This window comes from Ornithorhynchus anatinus, chromosome 17 (genome assembly GCF_004115215.2).
Source record: "Ornithorhynchus anatinus isolate Pmale09 chromosome 17, mOrnAna1.pri.v4, whole genome shotgun sequence".
In the NCBI taxonomy this organism is placed as follows: Eukaryota; Metazoa; Chordata; class Mammalia; order Monotremata; family Ornithorhynchidae; genus Ornithorhynchus; species Ornithorhynchus anatinus.
In genome coordinates this window covers 5206681-5234219 of record NC_041744.1, presented here as the reverse complement: position 1 = coordinate 5234219, position 27539 = coordinate 5206681, and the positions used below count along the sequence as shown (strand labels likewise).

The window sequence follows — 27539 nt, the reverse complement described above, 5'->3', positions numbered from 1 at the left end:
TCTTCAGGTCTGCCCGATGCCAGGATGGGAGGGGCTGCCCTGGTTTCTGGCCCTGTCCTTTGATGGGAGGGTTCTCCCAGTCCCAAAGCGGGCCTGCTCACATCTTCCAGTCAATCAATCAGTCAGTGATATTTATGTGTGCAGAGCACCTTACTAAGCATTTGAGAGAGAACAATACAACAGAGTTGGTAGACACATCCCCTGCCCACAGCCAGCCTAGAGAATTGTGGTATTAAGCACTTACTCTGTGCCAAGAACTGAACTAAGCGCTGAGGTAAATACCAGATAATCAGGTTCCGCCTGGGGCTCACAGTCTTAAGTAAAAGGGAGAACCGGTATTGAAATCCCCATTTTTCAGATGAAGGACCTGAGACAAAGAAAAGTTAAGTGACTTGCCCAAGGTCTTCTCTTCAGGTTAGGTCTACACTGAAGGAAATGAAATACCTCCGACACTTGACTGCTGTGTGACCTTCAGCAAATCACTTCACCTCTCCGTGCCTCAGTTACCTCATCTTTAAAATGGGAATTAAGACTTTGAGCCCTATGTGGGACAGGGACTGTGTCCAACCCAGTCACTTCTACCCCAGTGTTTAGAACAGTGCCTGGCACATAGTAAGTGCTTAACAAATACCACAATTATTATAATAATAATTATTGTGATTATTACCCCTCTACAGGGGTATTGATTTGAAAATGAGTTAGATGCTCCAAAGCACTAAGCTTCATCCAGGGCAGACAGAGGGAAAGACAGCACTTAGAACAGTGCTTGGCACATAGTAAGCGCTTAACAAATGCCACCATCATCATCGTCAACAAGAAATACTAGAGACCATAAGTGAACTAGCAGCTAATGTTGATCCAACAGAACACAGATGTGAATCACTTGCCTTTTTCCAGCCCATGAGTGAACCTAGTCTCATTTTGGGGAGGCTTGGGGGAGCCAGGTTTGGGAGCCATCCCTGGAGCCCTTCCCAGCAGAAACTAATAAGAAACTAACCCCCGCCGCTCACCAATTTCGGGAAGTTAATCCCACTGGTCCTGGAGTCCCAGACTCCAGCATCCAGTTCCTCTTCACTATCACCGTCCAGGTCCCTTATGAATGGGTGTTGGGATTGGGTGGGAGAAATAAGTGCTCAAGGAGAATCTGTACCCAAGCCTCCTCAGACCCGGGCCTGCAGCCAGGCACCATTCATGGCCTGCCTCGGCAGTAATGAGGAGATCACCACAGGGGCAGGCATAACGAGCCAGGCTTGGAAATATGCTGCTGTCTTCAGTTTCGGGCAGGGAATTGGGTTTCACTTGGTCACTGGTGCCAACGAGCCTCCCAGGAAGAGGCCGAGGGCACGTCCATGGGTGAGTCGGGGCTGCGTTGGTACAGTCTCATTCGAACTTGTCTGTCCCGAGATCGACGGCACCGAGAAGCCGATCGGATCGCCGCACTCCCCTCCCGGAGCTGGGAGGAATGCTCTGTCTTTCGGCCTCCCGGCTCCGAGGGCCTCTGGGGATCTCCTCTGCTGCCAGATCAGGAGTGGGGAGCCAGAGTAGGAGCAGACTCACACACCGCCAGCTCTGACACCTCATTTCCCAGATGCACTTTTCTTTTCTAATTATATAAACAAGAAACCGACACGATTACAGAAAAGGTTCAGGTGGCTTTGCCTAGCAGGTGACACTTGAGGTAAATTAGATCTCATCCACGTCTCTCAGAGAGATGACCCCTGTTGTTTTGCAGTACATCCTTGTATCTCTCTGTCTTTCTCTCTCTCTCTTCGGCTCTGATGATGATTGGTTTCTATTTCTATTTGTCTAAAGGTTTATATGTAGTGGGTGGTTGAGGGGAGGAGGGAAAAGCCCTGTACTGAGGGCCCCTCCCCGAGTTTGCCACAACCCTGCTCCCCCACCCTGTTCCCTGCCCCTTTTTTTTCTGTCCCATTGTCCATGAGAGCCAGCTCTACTCCCACAGATCACGATCCTCTTCCCTAGTTGACCATATCCCCCACTGTGGCCAAACCGAGGCTGGGGCTGGAACTGAGTGAGGGTCTCCGAAGACCCCGCACGGCAGCGGGTCTTCTCTACCCAGCTTCCCGTTGCTAAGCAGCTGTCATTTAGCCAGCAAGGTCTCCTGACCCGCTGGGAGCCGCTCCAGGGAATTGTAGTAGGGGATGCTAATGAGTCTGCAGAGAGGCAGGTGCCATCGAAGGTTTGCATGCCACCTTGGCTAATTGCGCTGAGAAGCAGAAGCCGCATCTGCAGCTTCTGCAGCACCTGGTACACGGGACTCTCTCCACCGCACCAGGCTCGACGGGTTTTCGGACTGATTCTCTGTTCCTCGAGAGACGGATTCTTCTCTGTGTCAGAACCGCCTCCCTCCAGATGAATCTCTCCTTCCCTGGGCACCTCGTCTCCCTTTTGGGACTCAGAATCTCCGCAGGCTGGCGGGACCCTCCCAAAGGTCATTCTGACCATCTCCCTCCCCCCCTTCAAGGCTAGGCTCCCTCAACCTCTTGTCCTTAGAGGTGGGCAAGGAAGGGGTTGTCACTGCTCCCTGTCCTGATTTTTCCACTCTCCCTATACCCGTTCAGCCACCTATAAACTTCTAATGGACTCAGGCCAATCCAGTCTGGCTTGATATCCCAGTAAGAGACCTCTTTTCTCCATGACCCTCATCCTCCTGTATCTCCGCCGAACACCTGCCTTGTCTGGGACAGAGAGTACTCAAGTCTGCCCAGAGCCTTTCTGAGCCAGCCCATCTAGTAGTTGTAACGTGATCCTTTACTAACAGTGAGTGCCCGGGATTTTGAAAGCCCAAAGCCAAAAGGAAACCCCTGTCAGTCCAGTGGAAGGGGGAATGTGACCCTTCTTCCCCGATCCCGTTCAATAGCATTCTCACTGAGACATTTTACCCTTTTCTGGCCGAAGCGTACTGCTGCCTGGCATCTGGATAGCAGAGAGGCGGGCAGCCGTCAGAGCAGATTTGGAAAGGGTTGGTCAGGGAGATCGCCTGGTGGAGATGCTAAAAGATCGTTGGAACATTTTCAGTCACCTTTGAGCTTGAACGTCCAGTTTCTAATCACTGGGGTCCTGGTACCTACGGGAATCGACTGTCACAGTAGGGAGTCTAAGGCTCCTGAGGTTGCCCCGGGTGTTTGCTGTCACCATCCCGTGACTCTTAGGTTGGAACCCCCTCCCCCTCCCAAAAGCTCAAGACACCCCAGGGGGTTCAGCTCTCCAGCCCTGCCCTCCACATGTCGTTCACAGGGGTCAGGAGGGAAGGCCGAACGCTCCACCTGCAAGAACGAGCTCTCCGGTTCTGCAGGATGCAAACACTCACAGAGCAATCCCGGTTATAAATAGCGAGCCCCTGTATTTACTTAGTTGCAGATTTCAACAGCAACAGTGGCTATGCGAGCGAATCGTAAACTAGACCCGGGAATAGCTGCCTACCCCTGATCTGGTCCTTGTTCCTAACTTAAACCCGGAGACCTACCACCCTACCTGAAGCACCGTTCCACTTCAGCGAGCAGCTTCTCCGAGCGCACCATCCTCAAAGCCCTTCCTTGAGAATTTGCCCAGCTGAACCCCCATCTTCCCGGCAAACACCAGCTTCCCACTTCTTTCCTGGAAGTTTGGTAGGGCCTCTCTTTGTGACCCTGGAATTTTTCCCCTTTTCCGTTGCAAGGGGCTGTCTTGCCGTGCCTTCCCAATAGCCATGTGGGCTTGGACTTAGAAAGAAAACAATAGTATCTGTAAGAGGAAGGACTGAGGGATTCTAGACCAGTGACATGGCTCTCTCTGGTCCTGGAGGGATTTCTTCTTGGGAAGCAGATGCCAGAGCTGTGTGTAGCGTGACTTAGTGAAAAGAGGACAGACTGGGAGGCAGGAGACCTGGGCTCCAATCCCGGGTCCACCACCTGCCTGCTGTGTGATCTTGGGAGAGTCACAACTTCTCTGTGCCTCGGTTTCCTCATCTGTAAAATGCAGATTAAAAACCTGCTCTCCTTCCCCTTTAGACTGAGGGCCCCATGTGGGTTGAGGACCGGGTCTGATCGTACTGCTACCCCGGTGATTTGTAGTTTGACACATTTTAAGTGCTTAACAAATATCACTATTATCATTATTATTATTACTCTTATTAATAATGATAATAACCCTGTTCTGTGCTTGCATTTACAAGCTCCTCCCTTCTCCCCCACTGCCTGCAAGTTCCCTTCCAATAAGGGAGAGCGAGGCCCTTACCTAAAAAGGCTCTGGGAGATTCTGGGGCAAGCTGCCCTTCTTCTCAGCCCCCTGTCCTTTCTCAGCGCCAGCCTGATATTTTGCCCAATCTCTCTGACTCGGTTCCGGTGACATTCCTTTCTTCCTTAAGAGAATCTGGTGAATCAAGAGGCCACTCCTGCCTCCATATGGTTCGGATGAAGAGGGCTGCCTGTGTCATCTGAAGGATCTTGTGATCTGAGCCAGGCCTGGGAGCCAGGCCCGAGAGCAGGTGGCAGTGGCCACTTTGCCCTAAATCCTGATCACATTGAGCTGGGTCAGGGTAGGCAGCTCCCTGTCCTGCCCTGTGATGCCCTTTGCTGCCCTGCAATGCCCTGCAATATCCAGTGGCTTACTTCTTGTGCAACTGGTGGGCAGCCTGTAGGTCTTCCCCAAACTTGATGTGGGAGTGAAGACGGTGTTCTACTGGTGCCCTGACTATATTTTTTAGTGGCATTTGTTAAGCATTTGCTATGGGCCAGGCACTGTACTAAGCGCTGGAGTAGATCCAAGCCAATCAGATTCTGAAAAGCTTGTTGTGGGAAAGTGTCTGCCAACTATGTTTTGAAGTACCCATCCAAGCGTTTAGTTCAGTATTCTGATAAATACTCAAATGTTCAATAAACACTATTGACTGATTAATTGATTGAGAGGAGAAGCAGCATGGCCTAGTGGATAGATCACGGGCCTGGGAGTCAGAAGGACCCGGGTTCTAATCCCAGCTTTGCCACTTGTCTGCTGTGTGATCTTGGGCAAGGCACTTCGCTTCTCTGGGCCTAGGTTTCCTCATCTGTCAACTGGAGATTAAGACTGTGAGCCTCATGGGGGACAGAAACTGTGTCCAACCCAATCACCCTCTATCTACCCCGGAGCTTAAAACAGTGCCTGGCACATAGCGTTTAACAAGTACCATCATCAGAATGATTAATATTCTGATTATGAAGAGGGGACCCTCCGGCGCATCTCTTGTCACTCCCTGCACCGTTAGAACCCCAGACAGCTCCCGGCCGCCTATGCCTGCGGAGGGAGAGGAGCGGGAGCGGGAAAGCTGTGGTAGTGGGAGAGCTGTGGAGGTGACAGGCAGCTCCTCCCTCCCTCCCTTTCTTCTTTCCTCCCTCCCTCCCTCCCTTGCCTTCCCCGGGGGCGGGCAGTGGAGCCACGAATTCCTCATCGTGCAGGAAGCTTGGGACACGAATCCCCGCTGCCTCAAGGGAACGCTGCCGGGGATCTTCCTCCTCTCCTCCTCCTCCTCCTTTTCCTCCCCTTCCCCCAGAGCCGAGAAGGAAGGTGGTGGGCAGTCAGTTGGCAGGCAGCCACCTGTTTAGAACCGCCGGGAGCGTCCAGCCCCCGCAGAGCTCGCAGAGCCCATGGAAGGTGCTGTCCCTCAGACACCATATGACTCTGCAGCAGCTTTCTGGGGATAGAGATGCTGGCCAGGGCCGGGAGGAGAAGACAGCAAGAACTGAAATCACCCCATGTTAATAACAATAATAATAAAAACCCAATGCTTGGAACAGTGCCTGGCACATAGCACTTAACAAATACCATAATAATAATGGTGATAATAATTATTATTATGGTATTTGTTAAGCGCTGATTGTGTGCCAAGCACTGTTCTAGGTGCTGGGGTAATTTCAAGGTAATCAGGTTGGTCACAGTCCCTGTCCCACTTGGGGCTCACAGTCTTAATCTCCATTTTACAGATGAGGTAACTGAGGCCCAGAGAAGGGAAGTGACTTGCCCAAGGCCACACGAGAAGCAGAGTGGCTTAGTGGAAAGAGCACACGCTTGGGAGTCAGAGGTTGTGGGTTCTAATCCCATCTCTGCCGGTTGTCAGTTGTGCGACTTGTGTGACTTAGCCCTTCACTTCTCTGTGCCTCAGTTACCTCATCTATAAAATGGGGATTAAGACTTGAGCCCCACCTGGAGCAACCTGATAACCTTGTATCTCCCCCAGCACTTAGAACAGTGTTTGGCACATAATAAGCGCTTAACAAATACCATCATTATTATTATTAGCTATAGTATTATTATTAAATGGCAGAGCCAAGATTAGAACCCATGACCTTCTGACTCCCAGGCCTATGAGAAGGCATGGGGGGCATGAAAGGAGGCCCAAAGCTGCAGCAGAGCGGGACAGTGGGCGGGGAATATATTCGATTCTAATCCCAGCTGCGCCACTTGTCTGCTGGGTGACTTTGGGAAAGTCATTTCACATCTCCGTGTCTCAGTTTCCCTCATCTGTAAAATGGGGATTAAGACTCTGAGCCCATGTGGGACATGGTCTATGTCTGACCTGATTAGCTTGTATCTGCCGTAGCTCTTAGTACAGTACCTGGCACATAGCACTTAACAAAAACCATAAGAAAAAGAAATCAAACCATATGTCCATTGGTCAAGCTAAGACCCCGACCCCTTGCACCAACAGAGGTATTCAATGACCTTATAGGACTTTAACCTCTATTGATCTGTTTCTGAACAATCACTTTTGTCTGCTTGTCCTTTTATATGTCTGACTGTATCGGTGTTGTCTTGTAAAGAAACCATGTCTGTTTGAATTGTCTTGTTTTATGCCCAACACAATATCATTAGCATATGGCTGACGAATAAATGTTCTTTAATAAGATCTATCTACCCATCTTTCATAGTTAACGATGACACTACTTCCTGGGAAACATGATCTGAGTATGTGTAACTTCAAATACCGATATGCAACCGACACACTATTCCCTTGTAGACCGTCGTTAGCTGCTGTTTGCAGCCTGGTTCTTTTTCCAGCTCCGCCTTTTAGGTTTCCTTCTGTCTGGCCAAAGCTTCCACGATCTGCCTGCTGAACTTCTCTGTGCCTCGGTTTCCTCAGCTGCAAAATGGGGATTCAATACCTGTTCTCCCTCCTACTAGAACTGTGAGCCCTGTGTGGGACACGGACTGTGTCCGACCCGATTGACTTGTATCTACCCTTGTGCTTAGAACAGTGCTTTACAAATATCATTATAAAAAAAAGCATTCCTTATTTCATATCGAACTCTTATGTCTGTTGTGGTTGTTTCCCTAGAGTGCGTAACTATGCCTCATTTAGGAAGTGCTCCAGTGCCCGCTACTTTCTTCTGCCTAGTGTCTCCTTGTGTTTCCCCTCCTCCAAGTTACTACATAGCTCCTGCTTGAGTATTATTAATAATAATAATAATAATAATAATAATAGTGGTATCTGTTAAGCGCTTATCCTGTGCCAGGTACTATTCTAAGAGCTGGGATGGATACAAGCAAATCAGGTTAGACCCAGTCCCGGGCCCCCATGGGGTTCACAGTCTCAATCCCCGTTTTACCGATGGAGGGAACTGAGGCCTGGAGAAGTGAAATGACTTGCCCCAGGTCACCCAGCAGACGGGTGGCAGAGCCGGGATTAAAACCCAGTTTCCCCAATCAATCAGTCAATCAATCAGTGGTATTTGAGTGCTTACCATGTATGGAACACCACACTAAACATTTAGAAAAGTACTATGCATTAGAGTTGATAGGCATGATCCCTGCCCACTAGGAGCTTACAGACATTAAAATTACAGATAGGGCAAATGATACAGTATAAGGGCTGAGGGGCCGGGGGGAGGGGTAGAGTGCCCGAGGCATATATAGCTAAGGACATAGTTGACGCAGAGAGGAGAAGGGGTAGGGGAGATGAGGTCTTGGTCAGGGAAGGCCTCTTGGAGATGTGATTTTAATAACCAATCAGTCGTATACACTGAGTGCTTACTGTGTGCAGAGTTCTATTCTAAGTGCTTAGGAGAGTTTAGTGTAACAGAGTTGGTAGTCGTGTTCCCTGTCTAGAAGGAGCATACAGTCTCGAGGGCAAGACACACTGAAATAAATTGCGGGTATGTACACAAAGTGCTGTGGAGCTGAGGGTGGGGGCGAATTAAAGGGTATAAATCCGACTGCAAGGGCGATGAAGAAGGGAGAAGCAGTAGGGGAAATGAGAGATTAGTCGGGGAAGGCCTCTTGGAGGAGGTGTGAGTTTAATAAAGCTTTGAAGGTGGGGAGAGTGATGGTTTGTCGAATGTAAAGGGGGACGGAGTTCCGGGCCAGAGGCAGGACGTCAGTGAGAGGTCGGCAGCAAGAACGAGGAAATCAAGGAACGGTCAGTAGGTTGGCATTAGAGGAACAGTGTGCAGGCCGGGTGGGTTGTAGTAAGAAATCAAGGAGGTGAGGTAGGAGGGGGCAAGGTGATTGAGTTCTTTAAAGCCAATGGTAAGGAATTTCTGTTTGACACGGAGGTGGATGAGCATCCACTGGAGGTTTCTGAGGAGGGGGGAAATACGGACCGAACGATTTTTAGAAAAATGATCTGGGCAGCAGAATGAACTATGGACTGGAGTGGGGAGACACAGATGATGGGGAGGCCAGCAAGGAGGCCGATGCAGTAGTCAAGGCGGGATAGGATAAGTGCTTGGAGTAATATGGTAGCAGTTTGGATGGTGAGGAAAGGGTGGATTTTAGTAATGTTGTGAAGGCAGAACCGACAGGATTTGGTGACAGATTGAATTTGTGGGTGGAATGAGAATAACGCCAAGGTTACAGGCTCGTGAGACAGGTAAGATGGTGGTGCTGTCTACAGTGATGGGAAAGTCAGGGGGAAGACAGGGTTTGGGTGGGAAGATGAGGAGTTCTGTTTTGGACATGGTAGGTGTGACGTGTAGGTAAGACACCCAAGTAGTGATGTCCTGAAGGCAGGAGGAAATGAGAGGCTGCAGTGAAGGAGAGGAATCAGTTCTGGAGAGTAGATTTGGGAATCACCTGCATAGCGACTGTAGCTGAAGCCATAGGAGCGAATGAGTTTGCTAAGGGAGCGGGTGTAGGTGGGGAATAACAGGGGACCTTGGGAACTGAACCCTGAGGGCCTAATAAGATGTGAATTTTACTGTGGAGGTGGGAGAGTGGTGATCTGTTGGATGTAAAGGAGGAGGGAATTCCAGGCCAGAGGGAGGACATGGGCCGGGGATCGGCAGCGAGAGAGAGGAGAATCGAGGTCCTGCACACTGGCTCCCATTATCTCAGGCTCACCTCTCCCAAGACCTCCGAACAAAGCCAGAGACCGATAGGGAGGCGAATCTGGTTTCTGTCAGTAAAGGTGGCAACCCCAAAGGCCGGAGACAGCGCTCACGGTGCCCCGTCCCCTGGTCCCTACCGGGCTGACACGGAGAGTCACGCACCCATCACCAGCTGGCCAACCCGGAGTCTCCATGGCAACCGCAGCCCAACGCTCCCAGGGCAACACATAGTGGGGCGGGAAAGTGCAGATGGCCGCGGGTGGCAAAGGGTGAACGTGTGCCAGGAGGCCGGGATTGGAAATTGGGAGGGGGGAAAGGGGGCTCAAGCCTCCTCCTCCCCAGGCTTTCACCTCGCCCAGTCCATCGTCCTCATTCCCTGCATCCTCCTGACCTAGAACAGCAGGACTGACCCAGGACCCTAGGCACAGCCTGGCCAATCAGGTGGAGGTTGATCTTCCAGGGTGGACCTAGGAGTAATCATAATAATAATTATAGTATTTGTTAAGCCCTTACTATGTGCCAGGCACCGTATTAAGTGCTGGGGTGGATACAAACAAATCGGGTTAGACCCAGTCCCTGTCCCACTTGGGGCTTACAGTCCCGATCCCCAATTTTTGGATGAGGTAACTGAGACCCAGAGATGTGAAGTGACTTGCTCGAGGTCATACAGCAGACAAGTAGCAGAGCCAGGATTAGAACCCATAACTTTTTGACTCCCAGGCCCGTGCACTAGCCACTACACCATGCTGCTTCATAATAGTAGTAATGCTATGTATTACGTGCTTACTATGTGCAGAGCACTGTACTAAGAGCTGGGAGAGAATACGCAGGTGGTAATTACGCACGGCCCCATCCCTTGAGGGGGAATCTTGGCACTGAGTTAGGTCCCCAGAAATATGGAGCATACAGAGGGTCCCTGCACCCTCCCCTCCTGGCCCCCCTGCCCCCACTCCAATTACTGGTTCTTACCCCAGGACTCAGACTTTACCTCTAAGACACACTCTCTGGCGTCATCAGGAAGGCAGAATAGCCACATGATACGTTCAGGGCTCCACTCAAGAGCCCGGGCCCAGGGCCCTAGTTGGAGAATCCCTGCTTTTTGTCCAGCCAGATCACTGGAGGCTGAGGGGGGAGACTGTGGTCCCTCAACTCTCGCCTAGCAATAGCCAAGTCTGACGATCAGGCACCCTCCCAGGCCTGGCAGCCCTGCGCTCTTGTTGGGGTGAACAATGGAGGCTCCCCTGCCATTCGATGTCCCGGGGGCCACCCGCTGCGGGCACCAAAGTGACCGTCCCATCAGGAAGGGCCGGAGAAAGGGGCCGAGTTGGGCTAGCCTGAAGGGGAGGGGGCGTTGACCCCCTTAGTTGTTCTCTGAGCCAGTGACTGTGGTGGCCCAGGGTCACAGGCCTGCAGAGCCCCGTGCCCGGGCGAGGAGCACAATCACACAGATTTCCTGGAAATCAGGTATGTGATGTTGCAGTAGAAGCCACATCAATCTCCCTGTCCCCACCAGCAGCTGTCCACCGCAGAGCCCCTGAGCCAGAACAGAGCCGGCTCCCAGTTTCCCCTACCCCTGGCAGAGCCCCACCTCTTTGCATAAAGAACTACCTTTGCAAGAATAAGTGTCTAATTAAGCTCAGTAGCAAGATGTGGGAGCTGGGCACTGTTCCCCAAAGGGCAGGCCCGAGGCCGGCCTTGAGGGAAAATCAGCTGCCAAACGGTGGATTGGAAGCTCTGGGGAGAGGGAAGTCTGAGGGTGGGGGTGACCTGGGGAGCCAGGAGCCTAAGGGGCTGGGTGCAGGGGGGTGGTAATCGTGCAGCCTCTAAAGGTCCCCAGGATTGAGGCAGCCCAAAGCTGGATGCGGGATGATGGAAAGCTGGAGGGAGAGGTGTCGGCAGACGGAGAGACAGACAGACAGACTCCAGGGTCTCTGTTGTTTGTCTTGGCTTCCGCCTCCCTCCCCGTCAGCCAGTTTGGGGCTTGGGGGTGGGGAACAGTCAGCTTTCCTAGGCCTGAGCGTGGGCCGGCTGCCATTCTGGGGAGGCGTGGGGAGCGGGGAGAGGGGTGAAACGAACCAAAGATGAGCATTTGTTTGGCAGGGCAGGCAGTTAGGAGGACCAACCTGCCTGATTCACTGAGGCGAAGGTGGGGAGCGGGGAGGCCGTTTGCCTGGTGGCTGGGCTGGTGCATGTGCTGGCCGACAGTGGCTTCGCTTGTGAATCCCACTGAGTGGGCATCCTGCCTCACTTTCCACCAGCCTGCGGGAGCCAGGGAACGACCTCTCCCGATCCCTACCAACCCCGCCATCCCAGGATTCTTGCTCACCCGTAGTGTCTGTCTCCCCTTCGAAACTTCGAAGGTCATCGCGGGCAGGGAACGTGTCTTTCCATTCTGTCCTAGTGTACTCTCTCAAGCGCTTAGCACAATACTCTGTGCACAGTAAGTGCTCCATAAATACAATAAATACGGCTGACTTCTCTGGGATCCGATTGTATAGTGAGGACTCGATTATCCCCTGGCTTGTCAGGATGCTCCGGTTTAAGATTCGAGGCCCCCTCCTTGAGAGGAGGCTGTGCTGGGGGCTGAACCAAATTGACCCCAGCACAACTCCCAGCCCCCTCCCACTAGGACCAGGCAGCCCGGGGACACACCTAACCCCAGGCCCAGCAGGGCTTCAGGAAGAGAGTGTTTTTCCCCATCATGTTCTCCGTTCCAAGCATCTTCCGCCCCAGTTAATGATCAGTAATGGTGTTGACTCTAATTAGGCAATTAGCCGTGAACGCTTTTTCCATATGAGGTGAGCAGGGCAGCCGTTGGCACCGTTACTTCCTGCGTGGCTGGGTGGGCCATGCCTGACTGAATCTGCCCCCCGGGGTGCTTTCCTGCAACACCACCCGCTTCCTGCTCCACCTCTTTTCTCTGCCCAGTGGACCTGCCTCCTCTGCGGCACCCAGGGAGAGAGGAGGGGAGTGGGGAAAGCATCACGGACCTATGTGTCTGCCCAGCGCCCTGGAGGGGGAGGGGACTCCGGGGAGCAGAATAGGACCCAGGAGTCCTCACTCCCCAGGTCTCAGTTACCTGAGGCGGAGGACTATCTGAGTGCAGAGAAGCTGGGGAATGTGTCAGTGGGGAGGGAGTTGTGCTGTGGCCCTACTGATGCTTGGTTCCAGAGAATGGTCTACCTGGGGAGTGAAGCTGGACAGCAAGGAGCCCGGTGAGGGAGGGTGTCGGAGACCATGGTCTGGGGTCTCGAGAGCCCAGTGGGGTGGACTAGGAGAGGTCCTAGGGCCAGAGCGGGGAACCCAGCCTGACTCCCCAAGAAGGTGGGGAGACTAATGATTCATTACCTCCTCAATTAGTCTTATCTCCTGGCTCAAGTTCCCTGCAAATCCAGGCCACCTGCTGTTCCCCTAACTCAGCTGGCAGCTGCAAGGGCTACTTCTGTCCCCAGTGGTGGCCCCCTCCGGATAGCTTCCCACCAATGTCCGGTCACAGCAGGAGGTGGCCCGTGGTGGAGGCCGGGGTGCTCTGGACTGAGACGTTCCGATTCTGCTCCCCGAGCCCAATGCAGGGTGGGGTTTTATGGCAAGATGGAAGTGAGATTGAGGGGAGGTGTCTACACATGCTTAGATTTAGGTGCACACACACATATGCACTTCCATATGCACGCACACACAAATCGGGCCCATAGATACGTGCCCACCCGCCCGCAGGTTCACACACACACTTGGATTTCCCCGCCCCTGCCCGTACCATCTTTCTCTTACCGTAGGGTCTTTCCGCAATGAGCGGGATCCAGTGGGAGAGATTAAACCCGGGCCCCTCCCCTACCACTAGAAAAGCCCCCAGTGGGGAAATTGCTCTGCCCCCTCCGCCACCACGTTCATCAATAATGCAAGCGCCGCCGCCGTCAGGATGGATCTCTTCAGCAGCCTCATCAATATTTCAGCGCCTGCTCTGGAGCCCCGTTCCCTAGCAACCGCACCGCCCGCGGTCGGCCCCAACGCCGGAAGGATGGGCCAGGCGGGCGGCTCCCCGGGACCGGGGCACTTGTCGCCGGCAACTAGGCCCTTCTTGCCCGACTGGTTGGTGGACTAAGTGCCTAGCATAGTGCTTTGCACACATTAAGAGGTCAATAAATACAATTGAAAGAATGAATGAATGACTAGGGAACCACGAGGAAGCTGGGCTTTGCTTTGGGAAGCTGCCGGGTGGCCTAGATGTGTGTTCGTGTGTGTGCGCAAACGCGTGCACTGTAGGGGATGGTGGGGAATTGAACTGGAGGGGATTCAACTATCACTGGTGTACGGGGAAGATAGATATGTGCCCATTGGTCCCTGCTTTGGAGAGCCTCGTCTGGTCTCTCTGCTGTAAGTGGTCCTCTGGGCTGTAGCTCGTTGTGGGCAGGGAGTGGGTCTATACTGTCCCTAATCAGTGCTCAATAAATACGATTGACTGACTGCTGCCAGGGCTGTTTCCCCTTACTGCCATCAGGGGGAAATGACGGGGAAGCTTGGGCCCAAAAGTGTTCAGCAGAGCCTGAGGAACCTATGAGGGACCCCCTGATGAAGCCTCCATTCCAACCCCCGGGATTGCCTTTCCCTCCGAACGTAACTGAGAAAAGACTTGGGGGCTCCGGCCTCGGCTCCCCGCAGCTCCAGCACTCAGCCCTCTCCCCTTCCTAACCCCCAAACCACCCCCCCACACACCTCACTTCTCACCCAGCCCCTTTCCTCCCCCCTCCTCCCCGCCAATCTCCCCAGGTGTGGTGGAAACCTGTCTCCTGCACCAGCTGAGGCGCAGGGCTGCTGGCTTCCTTCGCAGTGACAAGATGGCGGCGCTCTTCACCAAGGTAGGGAAGACGTGCACCGTGGCCGCGGAGATCTGCCGCAAGGTGCAGGAACTGCAGCAGCAGGTGGAGGGCAGGTGAGCCCAGAACCCAGCCCAATTTCCTCCTCTTCCTCTCCCTCCCGCCCCTCTCCCGACTCCTCTATCTGGCCAAGTGATCCTGGGCTTTGAGACTGCTCCCTCTCAGCCACCTCCTACCTTAAACCCCACCAGCAGCCCCTCCTCTACCAGGGAAGGGCTACTTTCCCAGGAAAGAATGGAGACCCCTTGGAGCCCTTTCAGCCGAACTGCACCCCCCCACCCCCCGATCTCCATTCAACAGCCCACCACAACCATCCCTGGATTGAGGGAACCTATCCCAGAGGCCGGGCCCTTCTTGCAACACCAGCTCTCTCTGCTCTTCACGCAGGAAGTCCGCAGCAGGGGGGCAGGAGGTGCTCCGGAGACAGGGCTCGGCTGCAGGGAAAGCCCCGGCCCTCAGCCCCCAAGCCCTGCGGCATATCTGGGTACGCACGGCGCTCATCGAGAAGGTGCTGGACGCAATCGTGCAATACATCGTTGAGAACTGCAGGTGACCGCCCCCTCTCCCAAGCCCCTCTCAGCCACTGCCCTGGGAGTAGGGACCAGCTGGAATTTCTGACTCTATTTTGGGTGGAGAGGGGAAGATGTCAGGGAAGACTGAAGAGGTGAGGTAGAGAATTTAATGGAGCTTTAGGGAAGGAGTGGGGCCTGGTGGAAAAAGCCCGAGCCTGGCAGTCAGAGGACTTGGGTTCTATTTCCGGCTCTGCCACTTGCCTGTTGTGTGACACTGGGGAAGTCGCTTCACTCCTCTGTGCTTCGGTTTCCTCAACCGTAAAATGGGGATTAAATCATACTCCCTACTACTTAAACCACAAGCCCCATGTGGGACAGGCACTATGTCCGACCTGATTAACTTGCATCTACCCTGTACTTAGAATAGAGTTTGACACATAGTAAGCACTTAACAAATACCATGATCTAATCTAACTCGGGAGCGGGGGTGGCAGTGGGAGGGGAATCCATTGAGAAGACAGCTCTCAGCATTCCCAGCTCCACCAGGATGCGAATTCTGTAACTGTGACATTGCAGGGGCTCCAAGCAGAAATCATAGCTATTTCCAACCCTTCCCCATAACAGGTGTGGAGGCAGCAGCCTGCCTCGTGTCCCTCGGCCCAACAGAGACCAAGAATGAAAAGAGGCTATCGGGCTAGTAGTGGTGAGGGCCAAACCGGGTTGCTCAGAGGGGTTTCCCAGCCACGCTAGCACCTTTAGTCCTAGAGACTTTTGGATCTGTGGTCAGGGGGCTGCGGAGGGGCTCCTTTGCACTGGAACATGAACCTCCTCCTCTCGGTCACTTCTGAGATGCTATTTTTAGAAAGGGGATGCTTGCCACGGACACCTGTTCTGAATTAAAATGGCAGATTCAGAGAAGCAATAGAGTGTGATTGGGAGCTGTGACTGTACCCCCACAGGAAATGGGAGACCCCTCCCGCTCCCCCATCCCTTCCAGAGAGGTGGATATTGAGCCTCAGACTGGATTAGGGTCAGAGGTGGAAACAGACAAACCAAGGGGAAAACACCTGTGGACGTTCCAACTTTGGATAGAAGGCCAATGGGATGGGAGCCATAAAGTCTTTGTAAATGTTTTAGCCCCAGCAATCCCATCGTCCATACTCTTCTTCAAACGCTACTCAGCCCAAATTCTGTCTCATGTCACATCTTCATCCTCTCCCACCAAGGGGACGTATTGAACCTTTGGAGCAGCTCTAGACCTTGGCAGGGTCCCCATACACCATTTTGGAGTAAACCTAGAGTTGTCCCCCAGGCCCCGACTCAGGGTGGCATCAATGCCCACACCAAGGGCATTCTGGGGAGCTCCCTGGCCCCACACCCAACACTGAGAAATGAAGTTTGGTGAGATGCTATGAGACTGTGTTAATTTCCATTTTTGGATTGAAAGAGAGTTTTTCCTCCACTTGAGGTCAAACCCCAGGGACTTGCAGGGGTGAAGGCGAATGAGAATTTGGCTGTTTCTGGCCCATTCTCTGGACTTCTCCTTCCAAGGGATGTGATGGGGTTGGGGGCTGGGGATGAAAGAGAAGGTGAAACCCCTTGTGGAGAGAGCCTCCTACTCTGCAGGGATATTATTTAATTATAAACTAGCCATATGATCGCTACACTCCATTCCTTTGGGGGATGGAGAAGAGGCATGAAGGAGGTGCCCACATTTTGGGGCTGTGGCACTTCAGAGGGAGTTCCATTCAGGTTGGGAGGATACACTACGGCATCCCAGGGGATGGAGGGAGGGAGAAGACTGGGTAGATTTTTACAGAAGAAAATCAGCACCCCATTTTCCTCTTCAAACCAGGCCACTGCCAGTTCAATGTGACTTTTAGCTAAAAGTCTTTCCATCCATCCGCTCACTGCTCAGTGATTCCTACCTCTCTCTACCACTCCTCCCTCTTGTCTTCTCTGGGCCAGCAACCACCCACCCATGCTTCCTCCACAATTTATGCAGCCCTACCTCCTCCCCTGACCCGGGGACTCCCCCAGTGGCGGGGGGTGGAGGGGAGGGGAGGCGTGGCCCGTGGTTGGAGGCTGAGTCTCCTCTATGCTCTTGCCCTCTCCCTCCCGCTGGAAGATAGGGAAGACCAGTTCCTGGTTCCTGGAGTGAATCCCATGGCGGGGGGGGGCCCTAGTTGGGTGAGCCCACCCCAAACTTTACTATCTTCTCTGCAGCAAATACTACGAGAAGGAGGCTCTGCTGGCAGACCCCGTGTTTGGCCCCATTCTGGCCTCGCTCCTCGGTGAGTCCTGACTCACTCAAGGCACAAGAGGGTGGCTGAGAGATTTGCGGGGGCGGTCCTCCCCTGAGTTGCAAGAGCGTGTGCACGCACACACACACTCAGTCGAGTCCCCAAACACCCACTGCGTCGCCCCCTGTTTCTTCCCTGAGGTTGCTAGGGGACTGGCCTCAGGATCCAAGCTGTCCCTGTCTCCACAGTGGGCCCCTGTGCCCTGGAGTACACCAAGCTGAAGACGGCTGACCACTACTGGACAGACCCCTCTGCAGACGAGCTGGTCCAGAGACACCGGATCCGCGGTCCTCATGGCCGTCAGGACTCACCCTCCAAACGCCCAGCCCTAGGAGTAAGTATCCCACTCCCCGTCCGCCCCGCCGGTCCCCCTCCCAATCTCAAGAGACACTCCCTCTTCCTCCAACACGCACGCCTACACGCTACCAATCGGAGACCTGGCCACCGGCTTCCACTATGAGCTCCACGCTCCCTTTATTGGGGCTTCCCAAAAGTGCCGCCCTGGAGGACCCACCTGGTCTTTCTCACCTCTGCAGTGCTCCTCCACGGGAGGCCCTAGAGTGACTTGGGGCCCAGGGACAGCAAGAGGAAGTGAGACCTGGGGGTTGGAACCAAGGCCTGGGGGAGTGGCAGGAGGGTTTCAAAGGAAGACTCTGAGGCCAGAGTGGCAGCCTGCTATACCCCCCTCCCCCCCCGGAGCTGCTGGCTCTGCCCAGCCTGGCGGCGGGCAGCGGGCCGGAGGTCAGGCCCAACCTGTAACTCTCCACCAGATCCGGAAGCGGCACTCGAGCGGCAGCACATCGGAGGACCGGTTTGCTGCATCGGCCCGAGAATACGTGGAGTCCCTGCACCAGAATTCCCGCACACACCTGCTGTATGGCAAGAATAACGTGCTGGTGCAGCCGGTGAGGGATGCCCTTCCCCCTCCCATCATCCCTCCTCCCCTTTCTTTGCTCCCATCCATTCATCCTGGCCCTGGGTCCCCAGGCACTCACCACCGATTGACCGGGAGCCCCGTTGGAAACTCCCAGGGAGGGAGGTGATGAATCCGCCTCTGCCATTTGTCTGCTGTGTGACCTTGGGCAAGTCACTTCACTTCTCTGGGCCTCACTTCCCTCATCTGTAAAATGGGGATTGAGACTGTGAGCCCCACATGGGACAGGGACTGTGTCAAACCGATTTGCTTGTATCCCCCCCCCACCCCCAGCGCTTAGTAGAGTGCTTGGCACACAGTAGGCACTTAACGAATACCACAATTATTATTAAGGCAGGAAGCCAGGATAGGGCACTACATGGGGTTGGGGGGTGGGGGGAGCAGTGCACCAGGGGGTCTCAGGGGTCCAGGTTTCAGTGATTCAGTGACCTGAGCCAAAACCCCCTCAAAGGTCCAGGGGCAGAACCACTCCCTCTCCACCCAGGAGATGAGTAGGTCGGGATGGGTTTGGGCACCCGCCACAGCCACAAGCGTTAGGACTCTGGAGTCTATCGGAGTTGGACGGGTCAGGCTGCAGGGAGGCGAGGACGGGAGGTTTTCATTCTCCTTTTCTGGGCAGGCAGGAGCCCAGGGAATGCCGAAGGATGAGGCTCTGATTGGACTAATTAAGAGGCAAACTGCCCAGGCCTGGTCTGGCTGCCAGCTGGCAAGGACAGCAGCCGACAGGTTGGCGCTGGCTGGCACGGGGAGCAGGGTCTAGCGAGGAGGAGATGGGAGGGGCCCAGGAGGGCTGGGTTGGCAGGGCAGGACCGAGCTTGGAGTGGGAGTGGGAGTTCTGTTAGGCTGCCCAGAGCCTGGGAGATGCCCTGTTATCCAACCCACAAAGCTGGGGCTTCTGCCATCTCCACCCTCTGCTGCCCTTGGTCCAGGGGAAGGGCCAGTCTGACACTTCCCGTCACCCACCCCAAGCTAGTGGGGGAAGGGTCGGGGGGAACACATGGCTTAGCAATGCCACCTTCGAGGAGGTCACGGGTGGGGTGGGAGGTTAGGCATTGTCTCCACCTTGGGGATAATGCCCTGTGGATCGTTGGTGCCCACGGCGGGCTTCCCCGAGCAGAGCCAAGCCCACCCGTGGCCTCCAGTGAGAGAAGTGGCCAGTCTGTGCCCACTTAACCCCACGGGGGTAAAGAGGCCCGGAGCTAAGTGGGTTCCTGTCCAGGGGCCTGGGTTGGGCATGCCATCCTCAAGCTCAAGCGAGTCAGCCTGGGGTCTAATTGTTCTTCCTCTTCCCCAGCTCCGCACACAGGAGGCACTTTTAAGCCCGGAGAGCTTGCAGTGAACCGGGGGCCAATCTGGGTCTTTCTGCCTCCTGGGCTTCCATCCCTCTCTCCCTGATCATGTCATTTTATCTCTTCCCTACTGCTGCGGCCTTTGTGGCCTGCTCCCCGCTGGCAGAAAGAGGACATGGAGGCCATCCCCGGGTACCTCTCCCTGCACCAGTCTGCGGAGAGTTTGACGCTGAAGTGGACCCCCAACCAGCTCATGAATGGGACCCTGGGAGACTCGGAGCTGGAGAAAAGGTAATGCTCGCCGCTAGGGCCCCACCCCCACCCCTCGAGGGCCCACCTTCGGATGTCCGGGGCCTGGAAACCCATCAGGGTAACTCTTCCGGGAAGCTCCAGAACACAGCTGCCAGCCGTTCTTCTGGTTTCCCCTGGAGGATCCACCTGGTGGGGGCCAGAGATTTGCACCTGAACACCCCAAGTCTGGCGCCAGGTCGGGGCAAGTGGAAGAGAGGGAGGGACCCCACAAGAAGTGGCCTTCAGTTGCGGCTGTCTTCCCTCTAGCGTGTATTGGGACTATGCCCTGATTGTGCCCTTCAGCCAGATTGTCTGCATCCACTGCCACCAGCAACGTAAGTCTCCCCTCCCCACCCCCGGCCCGTGGCACAGCAACTGGGCAGGGTTGGGGAGATGAGGGAAGGGGGTCTGGGAGAAGCAGAGCCAGGGTGTGGTGAGGGGAGGGAAAGAGGCGGAGGTGGGGATGATGCTTAAGTCCACTGAACCTCGGATCGAGACCCTTGCCCCTTTCTGCCTCGATTACGGTCGTACGACCCCTGGAGGCTGAGAGTAATACAGGGTTGGAGGGGTGGTGGTGAATTTTCCTCCACTGATTCAAAGGCTCTGTACCTGCAATTGGATTGTTCCCGGGCCCCGAGCCACCTGCATGGCCTGTCGGCTCCTGGATGACCCTCAATCCCAACCCTGGCCTGGGAAATCAGGGGCCCTGGGTTCCAGGGGCGTGGGGCCACCCTCGGGAGGTCTCCTCAGCCTCAGTCCCCTTCACTCCCCTCCTATGCCCACAGAGAGTGGCGGTACATTGGTGCTGGTGAGCCAGGATGGTATCCAGAGGCCTCCCCTGCACTTCCCTCAGGGCGGCCACCTCCTGTCCTTCCTGTCTTGCCTGGAGAATGGACTCTTGCCCCGGGGGCAGCTGGAGCCTCCCCTCTGGTCCCAGCAGGGAAAGGTACGGAGTGTCCGGATTGCGAGGAGCGGGAGGGGTGGCAGAAGGCCTCGCGCTCGGGCACCGATCCTCTTGCAGGACCACCAGCTCCCTGCCTGTCCCACAGGGAATCCTGGTCTCTCCCCTCCTGGAGCTTAGCCCACCCCCTCCTGGAGCTTAGCCCACCACTAATCAGTCAATCATGTATTTATTGAGCACTTACAGCTCTGTACTAAGTGCTTGGGAGAGTACTACACAGTAGCGTTAGTAGAGTACTCTAGCAGGTGGTGCCCTGGGGAGGGGGGCAGGACTAAACTGCTGGGCATGGACCCAAACCATCGCCGCCACACATCCTACCCCCAGGGGAAAGTGTTCCCGAAACTGCGGAAGCGGAACAGCACCATGCGGTCAGTGGATCTGGAGGAGATGATGGACGAGGGACGGGCCACGGACTACGTGTTCCGGATCATCTACCCTGGCCATAGGCACGAGCACAGTAAGTGCCGCCGCACACCCCCACCTGCTTGCCGGGAGTGGGGAGGAGAAGAGGCTGATGAAGCGGGGAGAGGGGGGCTTCTGGACTCCCAGGGCCTTCCCCGCACTCCTAGCTCAGCAGGAACTGTGCGGTAGGGACCTGGGGATGAAAACCTGCCGGGCAAGTCACGGTCCAAACTTCGTCTGCCGCAGACCTTCTGCTTGTCCTGCAAAGGGGACGTCAGCCCCATCCACGCTGGCTTGACCCCTCCCCACTCAACCTGCCTGGGGCCTACTTCTCCCCGGAGGCTTAGGAACAGAGCAAAGGCGTATCTCCCTCACGGGAGCAAGGATTCCCTTCCAGGCCCAGAGTCCCATGAAAGCCAGCAAAGCCGAGGGACAGGAGACTGGATTTATAGGTCCGCTTTTCATCAGGTCTGCCAGACTTATTTAAAGTCTTGGAAAGAAGGTCTCGTGCTTATTTCCCAGGCTCTATAAACAGGGCCGGGTTCAGTGTTGCTGACGATGATAATATAATAATGATGGTATTTGTTAAGCGCTTACTATGTGCCAAGCACCGTTCTAAGCGCTGGGGTAGATACATGGTAATCGGGTTGTCCCACGTGGGGCTGACAGTTTTAATCCCCATTTTCCAGGTGAGGTAATTGAGGCACAGAGAAGTTAAGTGACTTGCCCAAAGTCACAGAGCTGACAAGTGGCGGGAGTCGGGATTAGAACCCATGACCTCTGACTTCCAAGCCTGTACTCTTGTCACTGAGCCACGCTGCTTCACGATCTCAGGAGCTGGGACAGTCTGGGGCTGAGCGCCTACCACAATGCTTCCCTCCCTTCTTCCTCTCCCTCCTCCATTCCCTCCTTCCCCTCCTGGCACTGACCAGAAGGAGGAAGTCAGTGGTGGACGACAGCGGGTCTTCCGGCATAGCCAGCGGGGCCTCGTCTGCCCTGTGGGAAGCGCCAGGCCACGAGAGGCCTCGGCTGGGAGGAGGAGAGGGGCCGTGGGGACATTTTGGCACGAAGGCCACGAGGTCGCTCAGAGATGCCGCCGTCGCCCCCACTTCCGCTACTCTCGCTGCTGCCGCCGCCACCCACGGGACCCTCTCCTAGGCTGAACCCCATCCTCCCCGCCACCCCCCGGCCCAGCTCGACAGACGAGGATAAGGAGTGTACCAGTCCACGGTCTCTTGTGACCGGAAAGCCATTACAGCTAAATGTCAATTATTCAAGGGCCAACTTGTGGCTGATCCCAGCCCTTGGCTTCTCATTCTTCCCCACCTGGGGATTTCACTGCTCACTGACAACAGAAGTCCACATCATACCTCTGCGTTTCTTGGTAGTGCCTCGAACGAAGGCGGGGTATGGCCGTAGAACTATCAACGGCCGACTATCAACGGCCGCGAGGTTTGGGCATTCTCTGTGAATTTCAATCATCCTCCTTGTCCCTCGGGATCCCGGATAATTGAGAATCAGCCGTAAAACCAACTCTGTGGGTGACTGCCCCACCAGCCGTCGCTTCCCTACCCCAGAAACGTTGGCCGGGCGACCCCCTGTGCTGTGGACAGTAGAACTGTTTCGCCTGGCACCGTCCCCACCCCCTCATGGGCCCATAATCTGCAGTCTGGCTCTTCACAACCAAAAGGGAGAGAAACTCAGTCCCTGTCCCTCTCCCCTTCACCCCCAAATCAATCCAACAGCGACCGAGCCCCTAGAGGGACAGGTCCTCCCAAAGGCATGGGGAAATGGGTCCCCCTGTCCGGGCAGCGGAGGGGCCCTGGGCCCCCGGGGGATGCCCCTCTCATATGCCTCTCTCACTATTCTTTTTGAGCAGTCACTATTAACTACCACCACTTAGCGGCCAGCCGCGCGGCCTCGGTGGACGATGACGAGGAAGAGGAGGATAAACTGCACGCAATGCTCTCAATGATCTGCTCCCGGAACCTCACAGCTCCCAATCCGATGAAAGGTTTTTATCCCGCTCCCCTCCCGCCGCCCCGGGGCCCGCCCGCCACGCACCGCAGGGACTGATACAACAGTGTTGGCATTTTGGGGCGCAGCAGAGGGCTGGAGCCGAGCTCCCTAGGTCAAGGGAGGAGAGAGCGGTCAGCTGGCAGGATGGGTCCCAGCTGCGCGTGTCGGAAGGCAGTAGCCCTGAAGAGGCTGGGATGCAATGGGGAGGTAGAGGAGCCAGCCAGGGGCACCCTGAGTGGGAAGTCATCGAGGAAGGGAGGTGCAGGGGCACCAACGGTGACCACTGATGGCTCCTCCCCCAGCGGAAGCCCCCGCCTGTAGAATTTTTTGGTGCAGGAATTAGCGCAAGTGGAAAATATCAGCAGACTCAGCGGGGTTTGGATCGGGCTGTGGACGAAGAGTCCATAAGGGACTACTAGAGGGAAAGCTAGGGATGTGGAAGGTAGAAGTCAGGGAAGCCAGAGGGCACATCCCTAAAGACCAGTTAATCAGCCAATCAATCAGTGGTATTTAATTGAGCTCTTTCTATGTGCAGAGCACTGTACTAGCCACTTCCAGAAGGATGACCATTGAGTGGTTCCCTCAAGTACCCCATTGCCCCTGTCCCAGGTGGATCACTTGCCTGGATGGACGAATGGGGTTAACCCAATGATGCCTTGATTCACATTCTTAAGGAAACCCTGACTCTGTCCCTGTTAAGTAACCCAATAACGACAGGAGGCCCCTCCCCCAAGACCCCACTCCATTTCTACCCTGAGGAATGAGGCCGACAAGAACCAGTGACTTCTTTTTCCTCCTAACCAGGAGGGAGGGGAAGAGCCCATTTCGACACCTATGCTTACTCCTTTTCCAGGAGGTGATCGGGGCGTTCCCGGGGCCTGGGAGTTGGAGGGCAAAGGGGGAGTTAGTGCAGACCAATAACCCAGGAGGGCTGCTGTGAGAAGGAGGCCACTGAGATGTGGGTAGGCTGCCTGTATAGGGTGTAGGGGCAACCTCCAGGTAGGGATGGGTGATTACAATGAGACTTGGGGCAGAGATCTCTGCCCGGGGCTGGGAGTCAGACCAGGAGTTAGTTCTCTGCCGGGCCAGTGGGGATGAGGACCCTAATCTTCACCAAACCCAGGCAGAACCATCCCCTCGGTGCCAGAATCTCCAGGGGACAGGAGAGGGGGAACCAGAGTCATCAAAGGCAAAGGCTTTCACCACCTCCCTCGCTCTTTTCCGCTCCCATAGCCCCCTGGGGCTGGGCAGACCAATGTTCGAGACCAGCAGACGAGAAGCCTGATTGGGTTCAGTGGGATCAGAAGTGGGCAGAGGATGAGAGGGAAGGTTCCCGGTCCCGTAGCGGCAGCCCCACCTCCCACCCCCACCCCCCACTGCCCCGTAATGACAACACTGTTGAGTCCGGTTTGCTAGCCATTGCTTTTCAGTTCTGCAACATGCTTGACTTGTGCATGTGATGTGGCCGAAGTGGCAGGTGTCCAACCCCACTCCCCCCGGCCCTCGGTGCCCCCCGCCCCCCCACCCCTGCAGGGCTATGCTGTTCACTCTAATTCCGGGTCAGGCCGAGCACCTTTCATCCGGAGTCCTCGGGGCTGTGGGGTTCAGCCACCCCTGAAACTTATCCTCATCTTTGCCAGAGAACTGCAAAGCAAACCCGGCCAAGCTCCTCCCGCACTCCCCCAGCGACCCTCCCCGACACCAAACCGAGATCTTTGAGCTGTGCAGCGGGTTTATCCGAACCAATGAGACGCGGCGCTAAATGCTGCCTCGTTCAGCTCCCCCCTGGAGAATTAAGGTGAAGAGCATTTCCCCCCCGCCCAGAGACTTTGGTTGGGTGGGGCCGACTGCCTGGATGGGAGCGTGTTCTTTTTGATTTGCTGGTATTGGCGCCTATCTCCTTCTCTTGACCCCACTTCCACCCTCCCTCGCCCGCCCACCCATCCTCCCCATCCTGCTTCCTCCCGACCCGCCTGTGCTATGCTGTCTGAGCACGACACTTGCTCCTGGAGGGCCAGGAGGATCGAAGCCTCCTGCCTCTCTCCTTCCTGCCTCAGGGTGCATGTGATGGGAGCCTGCCACTCCCCCTGGGCTGTCTCCCCCCCTGCCCCTGCTTCTTTTTCTGCTCCCCACCCTGCTCCCGCCTACCTCTGGACACTTGTGTTTGGAGACCCATTCTTCCCCCACCTCAACCCCCCGGGCTTGGGCTTGGCTTGTGCCCTGCCCACCCCTGCCAACCCAACCTGCGCCCCGTCCCCCCTTTCCCTGGAGCAGCAGCTCGACCTCACAGTCTGTTCCCTTAATTTGCCTCTCGGCGGAGCTGAAGGACCAGCTAATCCCGGGGATGCCAGATGCCCGTGGCCGGGAGCCCCCCCGGGGTTCACGGTGGAGCCGGGCCCCGGGAATACGTCAGGGCCCTGGGCTGGGAGATGGGAAAGGCGGGGGACACCTGTCGGGGAGGGAGGAATCCCAAGACATCCAGCCCCTCTGACTCCCGAGTCAAACCATCAGTCAGTACCCAGGTCCGAAAGCAGGGCCGGGCCTTCAGGAAGCCAACAAGTCATTCCTGGTCTCCCGATATCCCTGCCAGGCACCCGCTGTCTGCAGAAGCCCAGGGGCTTTCTCTTTAGCCAGGGTGAAGGCACCACCTAGATAACAGCACCATCTAGCTCTGAGTGGACCACCTCCGGTGCCAACTCACTTGGGGGTGTTTCCCCCAGTGCAGACAACCATCTGCCTCAACACATTCACTCTACAATTTCTCCCTGAGCCAGCGCTGTTTGCTGCTCCCTCCGCTCTGCTGGGCGGTTCCACCCCCAGAGGCAGAGGTGGCAATTCTGAGGCCCCGGGAGGACTCCGGGACTGGGCCGGTCCGGGCCTTTTGCGTGTCTGGAAAATCTCTGAACTCTTCTCGGCTGAAGGGCTGAGGAACTGCTGGGTCAGACTGATAGGGTCTTCCCTTGGGGATTTTTGACGCAAGGCCCAACGGGGTAAGTAAGCAGAGAGAAAAGTGGACGTTGAAAGGGAGGGCGGGTGGGCAGGCGGACCGGCTCTCAAGAGACAGGAGACACCCTTGGGGCCCACGGTGGCCGAGAAGCAGTGGAGGAAGGGCTCGGCCGGCTCTGGCCTTCCACCTTGGTTAGTCAGGCTCCCCGCCTGGGCCCGCTCGCTGCTCCGTCACTGTTGTTTAGCCAACCCCACTTCCTCGTCCTCAGCCCACAGCCAGCAGCCACCCTGCTCGGGGCCAAGAGTAAAGAAACTCCAGGAGAGTCAGAACTCTTGCGGGGGTTCTGCGATAGCCCCAACTCAGCCCCTGGCACCCAGGGTCCGCCCTTGTGTGCTCCCAAAACAACCTGACTCAGTATTTGGGTCCAACCGGCCAGGGCCTCAAACCCTTCAGGGTAGGGAAGGCAACGATCCTTCTCCCCAGTTCCCTCTGGACCTCTGGGGTCTGCCGTCCACAGGAGCGGCCCCAAAGAGCCCCAGGCCAGATCGCCCTCTATCAGACCGACGTCAGGCTATGGTGGGTTGGGGAAGACCCAGAGAAGCCACGGCCGCTCGGCTCACTGTTTCCAGCCCCTAGCCTGGGAGCGGTGCCCGCACCCATCAGTGACCCTGGCTTCAGGGGAGGCAAGTTCGCAGAGGAGAAGGAGGAGAGGCAGGATGGCCAGATGTAGAGATGGACCGGCACCTTCTGCCTCCTCTAGGAGGGCAGAAGCAACGTGTTAAGATTCAGTGTCAGAGAAGAGTACAAGTGGCTGTATAACATGCAAATGAATGCAAATTACTTTGCATAGCGGTGGACCCTTTCTCCCCCTTTTCCTCCACCGCTTCCACCCTCCCCGTCCCCATCACCGGGCAGGCCCCTCGTTGGCTCTGGCAGAGGTGGCAGGCAGAGGCCCCCGAGCGGATGGCGGTCAGCAGTGGGGCACAAGCTCCATTTGGTTCCCACCAGTGAGCGAGCACGAGCTGCAGCTCTGGGCAGCCAAAGGTGGGGGGAGACGACATGGGGTCCGGACCCCTAAAGGCGATGTCCGCTTCCCCAATCCTAGATGCCGGCGACATGATCGAGATGCAGGGCTTCGGACCGAGCCTGCTGGGCTGGCAGCTGGAGCCTCCCTGTAGCCAAGGCTCCTCCTGCCTGTCCTGCTCCAGCGGCAGCTCACCCTACGACCCGCCCACATACTGCAGCTGCGCCCATGACAGGTAAGAGGCAGCGGGCGGCCCCCTCCCTTTCCCCATTGGACCCCTGCAGGCTGGGAGGGGGCACCACCACTAAGGTTCAGCTCAAGTCCAGGAGCAACTAGTTTCCAGAGGGCAGGACTGGACAGAGGAGCAGAGGTCCTCTGTGACCAAAGTTCCCGTTGACCCACAACCTGATTTTTCCCAGGCCCGGGCTCGTCGACACGGCCGCCCTCCCTCCACAGTCCTCGGGGCCTCCCTCACGTGTTGGCACTCCCTCACGTGTTGGCACCCTGAGCTGGTTTCCCTGGCTACCTTGCTGACTCGACGCCATGCACCCCCCTCCGACTACCCCTCCCACCCCACTGAGCCCTGGGTCTCTTTGCAGGACGCCCCTGCGGTTGCTGTGCGAGAGCATGAAAAGGCAGATCGTGTCACGGGCTTTTTACGGATGTGAGCGTGGCTGGGGTGTGGGA

At 55.9% G+C, this 27539-nt stretch overlaps 1 protein-coding gene and 1 long non-coding RNA gene across 3 annotated transcripts in view; one reads left to right on the top strand and one right to left on the bottom strand.

The window, feature by feature from the left end:
* Window positions 1–27539, top strand: part of SGSM2 (small G protein signaling modulator 2) — a 39201-nt gene that overhangs the window by 3610 nt on the left and 8052 nt on the right. The window contains exons 3-14 of one of the 2 annotated variants that reach the window (XM_029082101.2): window positions 14064–14226; window positions 14558–14719; window positions 16909–16976; window positions 17174–17319; window positions 17756–17890; window positions 19375–19499; window positions 19767–19834; window positions 20285–20445; window positions 20785–20917; window positions 22742–22876; window positions 26934–27087; window positions 27452–27516. In XM_029082101.2, coding sequence (XP_028937934.1) covers window positions 14064–14226; window positions 14558–14719; window positions 16909–16976; window positions 17174–17319; window positions 17756–17890; window positions 19375–19499; window positions 19767–19834; window positions 20285–20445; window positions 20785–20917; window positions 22742–22876; window positions 26934–27087; window positions 27452–27516 — 1515 coding nt within the window. The remainder of the gene's footprint in view (window positions 1–14063; window positions 14227–14557; window positions 14720–16908; window positions 16977–17173; window positions 17320–17755; window positions 17891–19374; window positions 19500–19766; window positions 19835–20284; window positions 20446–20784; window positions 20918–22741; window positions 22877–26933; window positions 27088–27451; window positions 27517–27539) is intronic. The other variant, XM_029082102.2, reaches the window with a different exon arrangement.
* Window positions 17428–19641, bottom strand: LOC120638921. Its single transcript, XR_005660963.1, has 3 exons — window positions 19546–19641; window positions 17981–18105; window positions 17428–17857 (listed from the first exon to the last, which is right to left on the bottom strand). It is a non-coding gene; the product is annotated as an uncharacterized LOC120638921 (long non-coding RNA).